This window comes from Cydia pomonella, chromosome 12, assembly GCF_033807575.1.
Source record: "Cydia pomonella isolate Wapato2018A chromosome 12, ilCydPomo1, whole genome shotgun sequence".
Classification (NCBI taxonomy): Eukaryota; Metazoa; Arthropoda; class Insecta; order Lepidoptera; family Tortricidae; genus Cydia; species Cydia pomonella.
The window spans coordinates 7,104,481-7,119,729 of NC_084714.1; the positions used below are offsets into that span (position 1 = coordinate 7,104,481).

General features: G+C 36.7%; 1 protein-coding gene and 1 long non-coding RNA gene across 4 annotated transcripts in view; both read left to right on the forward strand.

Annotated features, from left to right (window-relative positions):
• Positions 1-12,317, forward strand: part of LOC133523380 (uncharacterized) — a 189,563-nt gene extending 177,246 nt beyond the window's left edge. The window contains exons 1-3 of one of the 3 annotated variants that reach the window (XM_061858913.1): positions 1,521-2,029; positions 2,542-6,892; positions 7,926-12,317. In XM_061858913.1, coding sequence (XP_061714897.1) covers positions 1,976-2,029; positions 2,542-6,892; positions 7,926-8,080 — 4,560 coding nt within the window. In that variant the 5' untranslated portion in view covers positions 1,521-1,975 and the 3' untranslated portion in view covers positions 8,081-12,317. Of the gene's footprint in view, positions 1-1,520; positions 2,030-2,541; positions 6,893-7,925 lie in introns of those variants that run through there. The other 2 variants (XM_061858915.1, XM_061858914.1) reach the window with 2 other exon arrangements.
• A 768-nt stretch (positions 12,318-13,085) lies between these two features.
• Positions 13,086-14,233, forward strand: LOC133523382 (uncharacterized). Its single transcript, XR_009800220.1, has 2 exons — positions 13,086-13,418; positions 13,992-14,233. It is a non-coding gene; the product is annotated as an uncharacterized LOC133523382 (long non-coding RNA).
• The last annotated feature ends 1,016 nt before the right edge of the window (positions 14,234-15,249 follow it).

Sequence of the window (15,249 nt, forward strand, 5' to 3'; positions counted from 1 at the left end):
AATGCTAAATTAACTTACTTATTTATTTTAGGGCACAATAAGATTTTACTCGTATAGGGAAAAAATTACCTCTCTATAACGTCATCAATTTGTATTTTTCAGTGGCAATGAGGTTTGAACTGAGGATTTCTTATAATTTGAATTGTTAAAGGGCTAGGAGGATTCATTTTACCTAAATTCAGACCAAGATAAGTTGGCAGCGGTTTTGACAACCAATATTTATATATTTATTAACTTAAATGTCTTAAATGTCTTAAATGTCAAAAATGAAATTATGACGTTTACTTACCCTTGCACAGGCTGCACTATTTAAATCCTTGACAACTTAGCTTGTTCTGACTCCATTTCTCGTCTAGCGGGAGTGACCTGTTCGACAGTCGGCAAATGCAGTAAAAGCTTTCGCGCATTAACGTGCGTCGCCATTAGCCGAAGTGCCACATTAGCTGTTATAGTTAGAGGGAGATACTAACGATTCATTGGGAGATTAGAGTGGGAAAGAACATTTATTTTATAACACTGCACTGATTTAACGCCGTGGGTTTGAATCGAGCGTAGAAGTTTAAAAGGGTGAAAATGCTTATTTGCAACCCCTGGCTGCGTAACCAACATGCAAATCGCTTACGCTCCGTAGCGAACAAAACGCAACTGTCACTGTCGCACTAATATGGAAGAGTGATAAAGAGACACAAAGCGTTTCATTGTCGAAGCGATAGCGATTGTCGCCTTGGCTAGGCCGGCTGGAGTTCCCAGCGTCTGTAGGCTAGACAAACCGCTATCAGATGCAGCTGTATGCCTGGTCACCACCGCCGTCGATGAAGGAAAAAATATGAACAGTTGTTAAGTCTTAAGGCATTAAGTCCGCCATTTGTAACTTCATGTATTGTCCAATAAAGATTAAATAAATAAGTCTGAAAATGTATGCAACATGAATGGGATGGGTATAACAATTTGCAGATGGAACGTGCTGTGTTGTGTTGAACCGTTCGTCGATAAGATCCGCCATTGTTAACATAATCCATCGAAAACGATGTCGCAGATTTTATAGATCATTAATTAAATGCACAGGTTAACCTGGAATACCTAATAATTTGGAATGCCTTAATAGGTACTTAGTTATCGTTGGTGTTGAATGTGTTATTGCCCGAAACGAAAATAAACGCGATGATATTAATAACAAAATGTCAATGTTCTTTAATTACTTACTCAAGTCATGCTGCCAAGTCTTGTCACTAATAAACAACTACTCTTGATTCATCTGTCAATGCACAGTTAACGTCGTTTACGATAATACATATTTATTTTAAACTAAACAGTAAACACCCTGAATAAATCACTCTCTTATTTCACTAAACATTACCAACCTCTATAAATTAGTTTAGCTGTGAATTCCATGCGTTCCCAACTGAGAATTGCATACAAAATAAAAATAAATAAACCGCTCGTGAGTTTATAAATAATTAAGATTGTGGAGCCGATGCCCAATGGAGCCGTCTGTGTTATTATAGCTACGAAATATAGGATAACATGGATTTCACGCACCTTAATCCACTGATTTACCAATTATAACCCCTATTCCATAGATATAAAGGTTATTTCAATCTGATATAAGTAGTATACAGAATGCGAGGCTGAAATAATCTTGAGATTTCACGAGTCGACGGGACGAGCGGAGCGAAACGCACGCGCACCGCGCGGAAAATGTCTAAAAATACTTACGCGTTTGTTTTTCTAACAAATAGAGAGTAGTATTTTGGAATAGGGACTAGTTATCGAACCTGCTGAGGTTAATCAGTGTTTTAAATGTGATGTGATTGTATATATTGAGTTTAACGGTGGTTGTTGTTTGAAAATGTGTCGCCAATTTAATTAAAGATAATGGTCAAATGTGAAATTTTTGTTATTTAATCTTATTTTAGTGTAGGGGTTGGGTATACATTAATTTTGGATACAGTGTTATGTGAGAATTACGGTGGCCATGATTGAGGTAGCGGAACGACCGAATAATAACTTTTTCAGATCATTCCTGCCTGTGAGTTCTTTGCAAACATTATTCCATATCATAAGTCCAACTACATGACAAACTACCGAAAAAAATCATTATTAATGCTAACTGGTAGTCACCGTACACGTTTTAACAGTTAGCTGGCAAAAAGACGTAAACAAATCTGAATGTGACTTTGAACTTTTAACCTGAGATATCCACCGATAAACTAATGATATCGCATTTTAGGAAGTATACATAAATCACAATTATTAAATTCCATATTACTCCGCGTCAGAAACAAAGAAACTATTCATAAAATTCTTAAAATTGAATAGCAGCCAACAGATCGCCCTTGACTAATTTATCTTCTAGACAGCAAGGCGAGTTTTTCGTTCGCAGTTCGTAACAACTGTCGTTAGTTATGTAAATTATGTGTTATTTCCATAATACAATTTTATCACTACGAATTTGTTGAACTTTTCAGTGTATATTTATTAAACCAAACCCTTTATTTAATTTTATTTCATTTTATTTATCGTTTGCTTTTTGTTTTTCAGGCAGTCAACTCACCTCCGGTGCCGCACCGAGACATCTCGGGGGCTTCCACGGCGGCCTACCGCCCCTACAATGGCGACCATGGCGCCCCACAGCACCAAGTCATCAGAGCTCCGCAGCCGGCTGACCCAGAACGCAAGAAAGACAAGAAGTGGTCTATCGGAAAGCTCTTCAGGCGAAAAAAGAAGGATGACGAAAGTGGATCTTCATCAGAAAGCGAAGAGGGTGGCAGTTTGCGCTCCACGTCCAAGAGGAAATCTAATAAAAAGAAGAAAAGGACACCTGCAGTCAACAACTTCGACCATATAGTTATAAGAGAAACTAGGCGGGCCCAGAGCTTAGCTAAACCCAATGGTCGTGACTTCACTGACGATGGAGTGCTTTCCGACCCATCCGCTGGTTTCATAAACTACAGGCCTAAAACCAGGGAAGTTCAACCGTCTAAGGAGTCTCTGAGCTTAAGGGATGACGTTTCCACGATGTCAGGAAGAGTTTGTCCAGAACCTACGATGAGAAAGACGAGGAAAGGCCGACTAAAAGCCCGAGTTGAAGCATTGCGGAACAGCATGAGAGGGGAATCGAGCAGCGATGAAGAATCTTTGAAGTCTTCAAATTCATCTTCAATGGTCCGATTCAGGAGCGACGACTCATTGATGCGCTCACGTGACAGCTCGCTGAATAAGAGGTCACGAAGCGCTCGAAACGAACGCTACATCAAAAGACTCTCGAGAGACGAGGAGAACCAGCTCAACAAAGAAGCCGAACTGCTGCAGCAGGGATACACGAAAGCTGAAGTGGAAATGCTTACACGAACCCCCACAAGCCAAAGCAGTGGTTACGGCACCTGCAAACGAGAACAAAACAATCAAAAACCTGAACTAGGCAACGATTTAACCCGCCGACCAATTAAATCCGAGTCAATATCTTCATTTCCATCAACTCAAAGTTACCCTTCATCTATTAATTTTAATGCCAAAATTAACAACGAACATATTAACTATTCCATACCTTTTAAAGGTAACTTTGTCAAAGAACCGTTTTACGCTAACAATAACAGGGAAAAATCTGTACCATGCCCTGATGAAAACGCAGATAAAGTCATGTACGTTAAGTTTCCTCTAGGAAATGTTACGAATATTAAAAGAGAGGAACGAGCCCCACCAGTGCCACCGCCTCGAGATATGCATAGAAAAGTTGCAACCCCTATATCGATGTACTATGAAAACCATTCTGTAGTATCCGATAGGATGGGCAGCAACCAAAACATTACGCACGGCGTACCTAACAACGACTTCGAACGAGTAATGAGACGGAGTCAAGAGAGATCGATTAATCATGGGCCTAACGGACTACGACGACCGATATCTAACTCTGAAGATCACCTTGCTATGCAAAACAACGAATACTTGCAACATTTGTATCAGAAAACCGAGCAGCCCAGAAGGCCAGCATCAGTTTCCGCTGAACCTAATCACTATGGAATTTATGCTTTTACACCACCATGGAGAAATAAAATCGAACAACCCAACGTAGTGAAACCTGAACCAGTCCAATCCAGGAACGATTTCCTCTACTATGCTGACCACAGTCCCAGATCTCGTAGACCTATAAGCATAAAAACTAGTCAAAACGGCTGCGAAAATCAATACCTTAGCGATTCTCAAACATCAGTTAATGTCGCTGAAAGTGTTTATCGTAGACCGAGAAACGCTTCTGAATTTTGGAAGAAATTAGACGATGCCGAAAGACAGAAAAAACAACAGAACATCTATGCCAACTCTAGAAGCAACAGTGAGCATGTCAGGAATACACCCCGAATGCACCATTATTCAGAGGGAAGTAATAGTATACCGAGTCATATAGAGAATATTGACAACCAAAATAAGAATAGGGCAACAAGCGTTGATCAGTCACGAGATGTTATAGATGGTGCCAAAATGTGGAAAGCAACGACCGAGTATAAGAGGTCGGTCACTGTTGAACCGCCTAAAGTGGTGACTTCCCCGACCTCTAAAACACACGTCCGTCATAAATCTGACACCTTTGTAACTAACAGCTATCAAATACCTTCAGATGACGACAAGAGCTCAGAACGTCGTAAATCAACTAACCTTGATGACGCTCTCAACGAACTTGAGGCAATTTACAATAGCTTAGGATTAGGAGACGAAGACCTGCTAGACAGGGCTGAAAGACGAGAGTCAATGACTCCAAAATATAATGATCACTTCAATGACTGGAATGGGAACGATGACGAGGTCCAGTTGAGAAGTCAACCATCAACGCCGCTTCGGCGGATATCAAGGAGATCAACACTGCCCGATAAATTGCAAGACGATATGGCATTCCGTAGAATGAATTCGTTCTCAAAAGAAAAACCAAATTTGAAGGAAGCACAAGCACAGATCAGTTACATGCTTGCTTCGCCGGTGTACGTACCTTATGCTTCAGACGACGAAAGATATTCGGGGCGGGACGAACCAGATATTGTCCATGACGACGTTGTTTACAGAAATATAAAACAAACGAACAACCGTTTGAAAACTCTTGAACCACAACCACCTTTTGGAATTCCTCTAGGACCAGTATCTCCTGCTCCTCAAAGTGACTATCTACATGCGACGCCTGAGAGTAAGGGACGCTCGCGATTTATTCCCAGGAGATCACCGGACCTTGTGTCAGATGATTTAGCATACAGAAGTTTAAGGAAAGATGCTAGACATTCATCGTTGTTTAACGGAGAGGATTATGGTCACATAAATAACAATCACAATTATAACGAGTATCCGTACACTAAAGAATCCGCAGCTAATCTTAAAAAGAAACGAGCGGTTAGGTCTCTTTCAGCTAATATTTTTACTATGATTCAAAAAGAAATCGACGACGCGCTTAATATGAGCAAAGTGGCAACGTTGCAAAAAACTCATAGCAACAGTGACGTCATGAGGCGCTTGCGGGACACTTTCGAAAACAATGACAACGAGCCAGAGCACTATCCTCGAAATAAGGTAAAGCAAAGGCATAATACTGTTGGTCTCTTCGTCAATAACTCGCACTCGCCAAATCATCATTTCGCAAAAGACGATTCATGCATTCATAATGACGATAAATACCTCCCAAAACCTGCATCTTGTGATAAGTCCAAAAGTTCATCCCCATCAAATCGATCACCACAAGCTTCTAAGCGATCGTCTAAAGACGAATTTCAGCAGGTCCTCACTATGCTCGCACAGGAAGCAATGGACACTAGTAATAAGTTAGGCGTAGCTTTAGCTGAACTAGATAAAAATAGAAATAATAACACGGAGAAAAGACCAAATATAAATACCAGGATATCAGACAGTAGGTCACATTTCTTGAATGGCCTAACCAGTGATTCTTATGATAATTCTCAACCAGAAATAAAATTAGTCAATGTACACTCTGAGATTGTGAGTGAACCCGCTAACAGGCATGTGAAGTCTGATACCGAACAAACTAAAGGCCAAAAAACAGAAGACAGCCTTCTTGCAATATCAGATCAGTTACACAGAGTAGAAGATCAACTTAAGCATAGCCATGAGAAAGAGTTGAATTTCGATGACGAAAGCTTAAAGCTTTCAAGTTATATCGATAAAACCGAAAAGCCATTAAAGGCCCAAGAAACCACAGTTATGACTCCAGAGAAAAAGCTGGTACCAGATGTTTGTCCATTAACAGTTCAGGATGACTCTATTAAAGTTGAATTAAAGAATCAAAACGATTTTGACTATAATAATGAGAAAAAAATATCTCCACAAAAAATTAAATCGACCAATCCCTTTTTGAATTCAGATGAAAAATTACAAGAAATAAATGAAATAAATGCCTTCAAGGAATTGAAAGATGGCATTTCTGATTTGATTGCTGGAATATCGCAAGTTAATGACAAGTTATTTGTTCCTAAATTACCAAAAGATGACGATAGCAATAAACCTAAAGTAACGGGTATAACTGAGGCTAGTAAGCAATTGAGCCAAGTGACTCAAGAAGTGCCAAAACCAGTACCTAATAGAGCATCTGTTAATTTATCCATTTACGAAGATGATTTAGAGGTAAAGAAAGATGCCGCTGATTCTGCTGAATACAATTCATCCGAAGAATTGGCGACAATATTCAATTTAGATGGAAATCTAAAACTGCACAGTGTAGATCAAAAAGAACCTGAGAAAGTGAGAGATGAGCTAAGCTCACCAAAACTAGTTCAGACTATGAATCAGCAACTAGGGCGATTGTCCGTAGATCGGATAGAAGAGCCGGCGAGCCAAGACCTGCCAACTAACGTAGTACCGTGGCGAGCTAAGAGGCAAAACAATTCACAAAGCGAATCACGAGGTATGTGGCCCATTATCATGCATGGTGTGTGGTTTTCATTTTAACCATCGCTTTTTGTGTCTCACATTAGACGTAATTTTCGCAAGCACCAATCATAGCAGCGGAATGACAAAACCGCTAAATAAAGGCAATTAAACGAAAGTCACTCTAAACGACTTACCACTACTACGAAAACCCGAAATGTCAATCGTTGAATACGTGCGTTCGTTTTTTCGTTCAAAATAGCAGTAATTTTTCCAACTTATTTTAGTTGCTCTTATATTAGAATTCTATATAACCAGTTGGCAGAGCTGGCAAAATTCTGCAGCCCAGTGCTGGCAAAATTCTGCAAACTCATGAATTTGCTAGAAAAACAAGACGTAATGAAGTATAGTTATTTACAATTGTTCTATTAGATTATACGTCGTGCTTTTCATTCCATTTAAACAAATATTAAGTAGAACTACATACTTTCTATCAAACCGCATCGTGAGTGGAATAAATTACCAGAAGACTGACATTTGCTCCATCAGTAAACAAAAACAGATTTGACAAACACTTAAACAAAATGAATCGTTAAAAGAACAAGTGCAGTGATATACACGCATCAGCTTTCAGTTGCTAGTGTATTAAATAATATAATATAATTACAAGTCCCATAAACAGTCCCATCATCTAAGCTAAGTTATTCAAATTAATTTTGGACCATAGTTCCGAGCTCTAAACTATAGTCAAGTTACTTTACGGTTCGTCGAGTGTGACCTACATTTATTTGCACCACAAAACTATCCAAACACCTGACATATTGTGTTTGCTAAATTCAAAGTCAAAAGTATTGGTTCTTGCAAAAGTATGGGCCTATGCGTCTATGCACAGATGAACACCGCGTTTTTTAACGCGTCGTCGACACGCATTTGTTTCGATACACCGTATGAAAACACGCAGGTGACGGTGAAACACGCGTTGACGCGTTAAAAAACGCGCTGTACATATATAGGTCCTAATATCCCCGCACTAATTTGTTTGATTTTTCTAAGCCCCTTTGTTTTGGCAGGCGACGCGCAGAAGCGTGATTGGCACGATGGCACGTTGATGTTAGCTTGTACCTACACGCTGATGATATCGCAGCACCTGGCCGAGCTGGACTGGCTGACGCTGCTGGGCTTGCTGCTCGCCGTCGTCACTATCATCGCTATGCTAATTATTTAATGTTGGGGGATACTGTAAACCTTATTTTGTTTATGACGGGCACTTTAAATGTCGAACAAACTTTTTTCACGCAGATACGTCTGTATGCTACACATTTTTCAATTAAGGAAAAATTTATAAATTTACCGCTTCAGGCGACACGATATTGCGTCCTTTTGGAACACCGGCTCAATCGCTTTTAACCAACTGAGCTCATGAAGCTTACCAAATGCTTACGGGAGGCACATAGCGACATGTACCATGAGAATGTCTTGCCCGACCCGGATTTTTTTTCAATTTTTCCTTTAATTTAATAGTATTTTATGCAACAGTTGTATAAGAAGGGTCAAAAAAGGCGAGTGGCGTGAGTTACAATGTGAGCCGGAGCCGAAGGCGTAGGCGAACATTGTAAAGGAATACGCCACGAGAATTTTTTGACCTACTTATACAACGTTGCATACAATATTTTTCCTACGAGTCAACAAAAATAAATCTTAATTTAGGTAAACAAATTACAGCAAAAGTATATAGCCAAGACGCGCGAGCATACCTTGGTACGCGCCCGGCCCGCCGCGGGCCGCGGCCGGCCGGTCGGCGACACCTCCTCGTAACTCATGAGGCCCTGGTACTTGCTACTTGCTAAATTAATTTTTTGGACAGTTTTTTCTCAATTTTGGCCACCGTAGCCTACGGAGAATAACAAGCAACGCTAAGCGGTCTTCGTAGTCTATGGGTATTGCTATATTACGGGTGTCACATGCGTGTTTCTGACTTATGAAGTAATTATTTTTACTATGCAACCAAATGAATATTTTGTAAGTTGGCATCAATGCACTTAGTTTAAAACTGTATTCGTTTTGGTTTTGTTAGGTTGGTAGCCATTAATCGCAGTAACGTTATAGCGTATAAAAGCACAAGAGCTTTTATGAGGAATAGACAATATAGACTTTTCTTGAAATCTTTTATGTATGTTCTTATATTCGTGTTAATGAATGCATAAATGACAGATAACAGTAGAGGAGTAGGAAAAAGCATTAAATGTCGACTTACCCAACAGTGCCGAAAAACAATGACATAGAAATTTTTATCAGGAGCTACATTTGAAGATTTGAACTTCGAAAATCTAAGTTTACCCGCTGTAAGAGAAAATGAGATGCACTGTTATTATGTCAAATAAGAAAGATTTTTGAGGTGCGAATGGTTTGACAAAACGATAGACGTGTCAAAGCGATGCATTTTGGTCCTACATAAAAAAAATTGTAAGAAAATTCGCGATACTGATATAAATTATTTTTCTAGCGATGAATTGCTATTTAAAAGCTAGAAGTAATTTTTAATTCAAAGTGTATTTGTGAAATAATACAACAACGCTAACCAGTTTTAAAATAATTTTACAATATCCCCGTAACATATATACCTAACAGATACGAGATGCTTTAGTATAAGATATAGAGCTGTAATCAAAAACCAACACAATAATTATAAATACTAGCATCACGCAAATATTATGGAAAATCATTAGACGCATTTAACCAACCAATGCTTTAAAATATAGTATAATGCTGAGCAAAACCTTTGTTTTGTAGTTTTTTAACGGCAAATTAACCAAACATTTATTCATGTGACAAAAAAAAACTATCATTTTAATTACAAAATTAAATGGAATCAAGAATCAAATTGCGTGATTTTATTTTTATTTATTCATCCAACATATAATATATTAATTCGTTCAGTTCACAGTTCACCTGTGTTATTTTTTTTCTAGCTGTAGCTACTTAGTATTTTAGCTGTGATGTCTTTTACTTATTATTAACGAATGTATCAGTGAATTTATGTGTTAATTTTAGTTTTACTTAACTGCCTAATAGGTAAATTTTTAATAAAAACTAGGTTAGTTTTAATATCGAATTTGGCTTTTAGTGTTTTAGAGCATGTATTTTGCATGGAGTTTTGGTGACGTAATTTATGTAATTATTTTTTATTGATCGAGAGTGGTTAAAAGATCATAAATTTAATAATAAAAGCAATCCAAGTTCAACCCTTTGACCGTCTAAAACGTCAAAAGTCGCGCGGCTACATCCCAATATCAACCATCCTGCATAGCGATAAGGTTCACAATGGCACACCGCGCATGATAGGCGTGCCGTTCAAAGGGTTAACTTCCCTATGATCAGGACACTACCACACACTTCACTAAGAATAAGATTAATAAATTCAAAATGTGACTCTTGGCCACTTTCTTTTAGGAAAATTCTTACGATGTAACCTGTTCAACGACGTATACTTATACACTGATTTACATGTAAGAAGACTTGTGCAGATATTTTTGAGCTGACTGTAAATTAACCTTTCGTATGCGCCTGTCAAAAATTTGCCATTTATTTAGCAACCATGACATATTCATGTTTAAGTTGAATTTGGTTGAATAGGTATATATGGAGCAGATCTGCTCCTAATAAGCATACGAAAGGTTAAAGCACGTATTTCGTCCACAATCACAATGTAGTAAGTAGGTAGTTCCCATTTCAAAATGTTGGGTAAGATAAGAAAGAGACAAGTAACTATAAAGACTGGCTGGTGATCTCCATTTAAAGGAGTAAGTATGTCTCTTTGTCTCTATGTAAATTTCTTTACCTGTCTCTCTATAGCTGGAATATGCAAGGAATAGATTCAGCTTTTCGTGGTAGGCCCTCAGAGCTTTGGAGCCATCTATATCAAAGACGAGGCTCGCATCTAAGTGCCACCCCACACTAGCGTCTTTCGAGCGTCTGCGTCTAGTCAGCGCTATGGAAAATGGTGTTGCAGTTTCGCCAACGCTGCGTCGAGCAAGCAGCCATAGAGTTGACTAGACGCTGACGCTCGGGAAACGGACGCGAGTGTGAGGTGGCTTTTAAGGAGATTAACAATATACCAGTTACTTTATACCTACCTACTTGTCTACAATATTATCCGAACTGGAATGTAGGTGTTGCGACGTTACAAGCGAGTTTTCTATAACTTTATGGTCTATTTCTAGGTGAAAACTGATGCCTGCGAGAACTCTGCCAACTGCTTACGTATAAGATATTATAGATACCTTTGGCACATATAGTTTGTAAGAAATACGAGATTCCGTACCAAAATGTAAAGTCTTATTTTAATTGTTTGTTACCTTAACGTTTTGTATTGTATTGAAGCTTATGTTGTACAGATGTATGAGTATTTAGGAGATATCGCTGCTTTTAAATTGAAATCAAGAAAAATGTATTATATAGTATTTGATATAACTTGACAGAGTCTGGAGATGCTAAAGTATCCTCTTTTTTAAATGAATCATTTTATTTTTTATTGAATTAATACACCTACCCTTTGTTTTTGAACTAACGTGTAAAATTATTTGAGGATTGTCCCTTTCAAATGGAAAATGTACCTGTAACCTACAAATTCCTACGTAGGTGTTACTTAATATGTTAGTATTGATACCTACCTACCATTTTATAAACGATTTCCCCACGTTATATTATTAATTAAATGATTCTAGTTACATGTTACTGCATAAATTTCTCGTGATAAATATAGGTACGGAGATCTCGCTACCAGTCCGACTTGCACTTCTGTTTATCAGTTATGACTGCGACTGGAGGTAAATATATAATAAATACTCCTATGGTCCATAAAAATACTATCACAATAACTTTGCGTAAGTCCCATAACATCCTAAGATAAGTCCCATAACAAGATACAAATCAAAAATTTGTCAGTAAAATTTTAACGTAATAGAGTTGACTTTGGTTTCGATGAAAAATGAACGAAACAAAATAAAAGAAACCGATTCAGATTGAAAATGATTTAAACTTTAAACGAACTTATGAGAATTAAATATAATTCAATATTGTATTATACTTTTAGATTGATGCCATTCATTTAAATAATCTATATAACAGTCCCAGTGAGCTAAGTAGATGTAGTTTGTTATTAAATGTGGAGATCAAAGCGTTGTATACAATATATATGGGACTTTGAACTGGTTGAGTGGCGCCATCCACCTTGGTACTCGTACGAAAAGAAAGATAGAATTGACAGTATTTATTATTTATTTGTCTCTATAAATACATATACATACCTACCATAATGTCGATGTTTTGTAATTATTTCTGTAATCTATCCTATTAAGTGACATTTTAATCTATCTTTGTATGTAGAGGCTTCCAATTATTTTTAAGGAGAGCGTTATTTATATGAAAGAGTTATAAGTTGAATAAAAGTTTCAGTTTTATTATTTAGTCGTTTTATTCCGTTTTTGCTAATCAAAAGAAAGTAAGTATAATGATATAGTATAATAGTAGTGCCTTGACTCGTATTGTCATGTTATTAAAGGTTAGATTTGACAAATCTGCGCGTCATCGTGGTTGAAACGAACTATATTGATAGTGACATAAGATACAGACATATATAAGTACCTACCTACCATATTAACTCAGTAATCTTATATGTATCGAAATATATCGGTAGGTATACTCTCGCAAACGTCAATTTACTTTTTCTAATTCTACACGAGAAATCATGAGGGTTTACATAAAATTAATCATCCAGGTCCGTGGGAGAAATACACTCTGGTAAGCCAAATTTTTCAGTAGAAAAAGACGTGGAGTTCAAAATGTATATGGGAGATGTTTTCTGGGTCTTATATTTTTCCTTCCTGCCTTTTTTACTTATAAAAGTTATAATAAAAATGAACAAATAAAGTTCTAAAGAAATAAGTTCCTAAAAACTGTGAATGATTAGCACGCCATCTAGAAGCTATGATAGTAGCACACTTATGTTGGTTTGCGCGCCATCTATCACTCTATGTAAGGTATTCGTGTCACTGACGTAAAGCGCAATCTATGGTGTTTATATGATAGCCAAGTAAACATTTAAAAATCCAATAGATGGCGCTGACAGCATGATTTGATATGAACGGCGACAACCAAGTATAATTAAAATTAATGCTAAATTCATAAAAAGTAAACTTGGTTTATTAATCAGCACTTTTAAGTGTAATAAAATATATAGTCTGTCAAGCAAAGTCTGTCAGTAGCAATGTAAAGCAAACTGAAGTATGGCAACACTCACAGAGCAGTATTGCGCTAAGAAAAGCAGCAATGTACATCGAACCGAAACATATTTTTTTCCGCTGAGCGCGCTCTTCGTACGTCAACTAAAATTGCAGCTCGCGGTTTATTGCAGCATTTGGAAATTGTTATTATTATGAGAGGGACAATTTAAACTGGAGTAAAAACGATGTCAATCAATATGATAAACGAGATCAAAAAATACCTATTTGCAAACGGACTATGCTGGAGAAAATAATGTTTGAATCAAGACATTGCTTCCGCAGGTAGCTGGATTTTAATATATTATCAGATTTCTCGGTTGGAATTCAATATTAAAGATATATCACGATAAAATGCAATACAAATGCTCCTTTATGCAACCTTCAAAAGCTAATTAGACATATTTAGGTAGGTACAATCGAAAAATATATCAATAGATTGAATTAAAATAAAGGTTTGTATGCTTAGTAAAAGGTGGACGCAAAAGGCGAGCGCTCGCATTCTTAACCTTTGGTATGCTTAGGAGCAGATCTGCTACATATATATTCAACTTAAACATGAAGATGTCATAGCTAAATAAATGTAAAGGTTAAGGCATTTGCACTCGAGTACTTTTTACCAAACGAGCTGTTAGTAGGTACCTATACTACTGAATTTAACTAGAATAAAACAATCCATTGTTTTATATAGGTAAATATTAAAACCTAGGTAAGTAACCCCTGAGCCATCACTGGCAGCGGTAGCCCTGGTAGGGTATCACTGTAACTATTCTTGTCACAATTGCAGGGCTTATTAAATATCAAATATCTGGACTATTTACATCATTTCATCATCATCATGGTTTTATTCTGTTTTAGCAAACTTAGAAGACAAATAGGGAGCAAAGAGAACATGAGCACCACGGTAGAAAGCTGTTTTTAACATCAGTTCAGAAACTGAAGAAGCCCAAAGAAAATAATTATGCCACTTGTTAATTGTAAATTAGTGTATTTCTCTTGAACAATGTCACATTCACATACCAGTGTAATTTTGAAATGGTTTTACAATATATTTATATAAATATACAGATTAAAAATAAATAAAACACAACTGCAGATATTTTGGTGTTCATTTAATTTCAAGGCAATTAAGATACGGGTCACTTTAGCTTACTTACACTTAATTCAGGCCATTCATTGAAAAAATATCATTAAGTTACCAATGTTACTGGTCCACTCCAACCAAGCATCAGAATACTTTGTACCTAGTCACTTATTGCATCTTAAGCATAAAACAGATCTGTTTGAAAATTTGTAATTTCAAGTTTAAAGTTTCCATTCCAAGTTTCAAAATGTATTCTTATAGTAGTAGTTACACATAAAACTTAGTCTAAAGCAATTTGCCTAATTTATAGTACAGAGATATTCCAATATCTCTGAGACCACTCTTACATGCTAGCTTGGTAAGGTTTTGCTCACACTACTGTTTTTATACAGGCTAAAAATGTTAGATATTTACATGTATTGGCTAGATCATATTTTATATGTAGATATTTAAAAAAGTCATTTAGATATCAGGAGAATGCTGTTAAGAAATTTTATTAACTTTCACATTAGTCTATTCAAGACTTGTCAGGAACTGACACAATTTCAGGTACTCAAAATATTAATAAAAGATACCTTGACAATGGAAACTTAACAACTTCCACTCATGTGAGTAATATGGAGTTATATTGTTTCTGGATAAAAGAAGGTATGATTTAAATGTTAAAATATTTTTCTAAAATTATGCACACTGAATAAATTATTTTAATTTATTGAACAAACAGGTAAAGCGACTTAAAACTTCTTTTAAATAGGTACATACCGACTTCAGAAAGTATAAACTAGGATTTTCCATAGGTATACATGTGCAATAGCTGAGTGCATGAAACAAATCAGCCTAAATAATATATTTTCGTGATGATTAACAAACGGACAACTTTTACAATAATAATCTAAACTATTGTCCCAATTTTTTTAGTTTTTTTAATTAACAAGTTTATTTTTCGTCTTGTTTGCGTTGTACACGTATGTACGTAAACCGCCGTAGGTAAGTTTTGTATGAAGAGAAACTTTTACGAACGCCTTATATTGG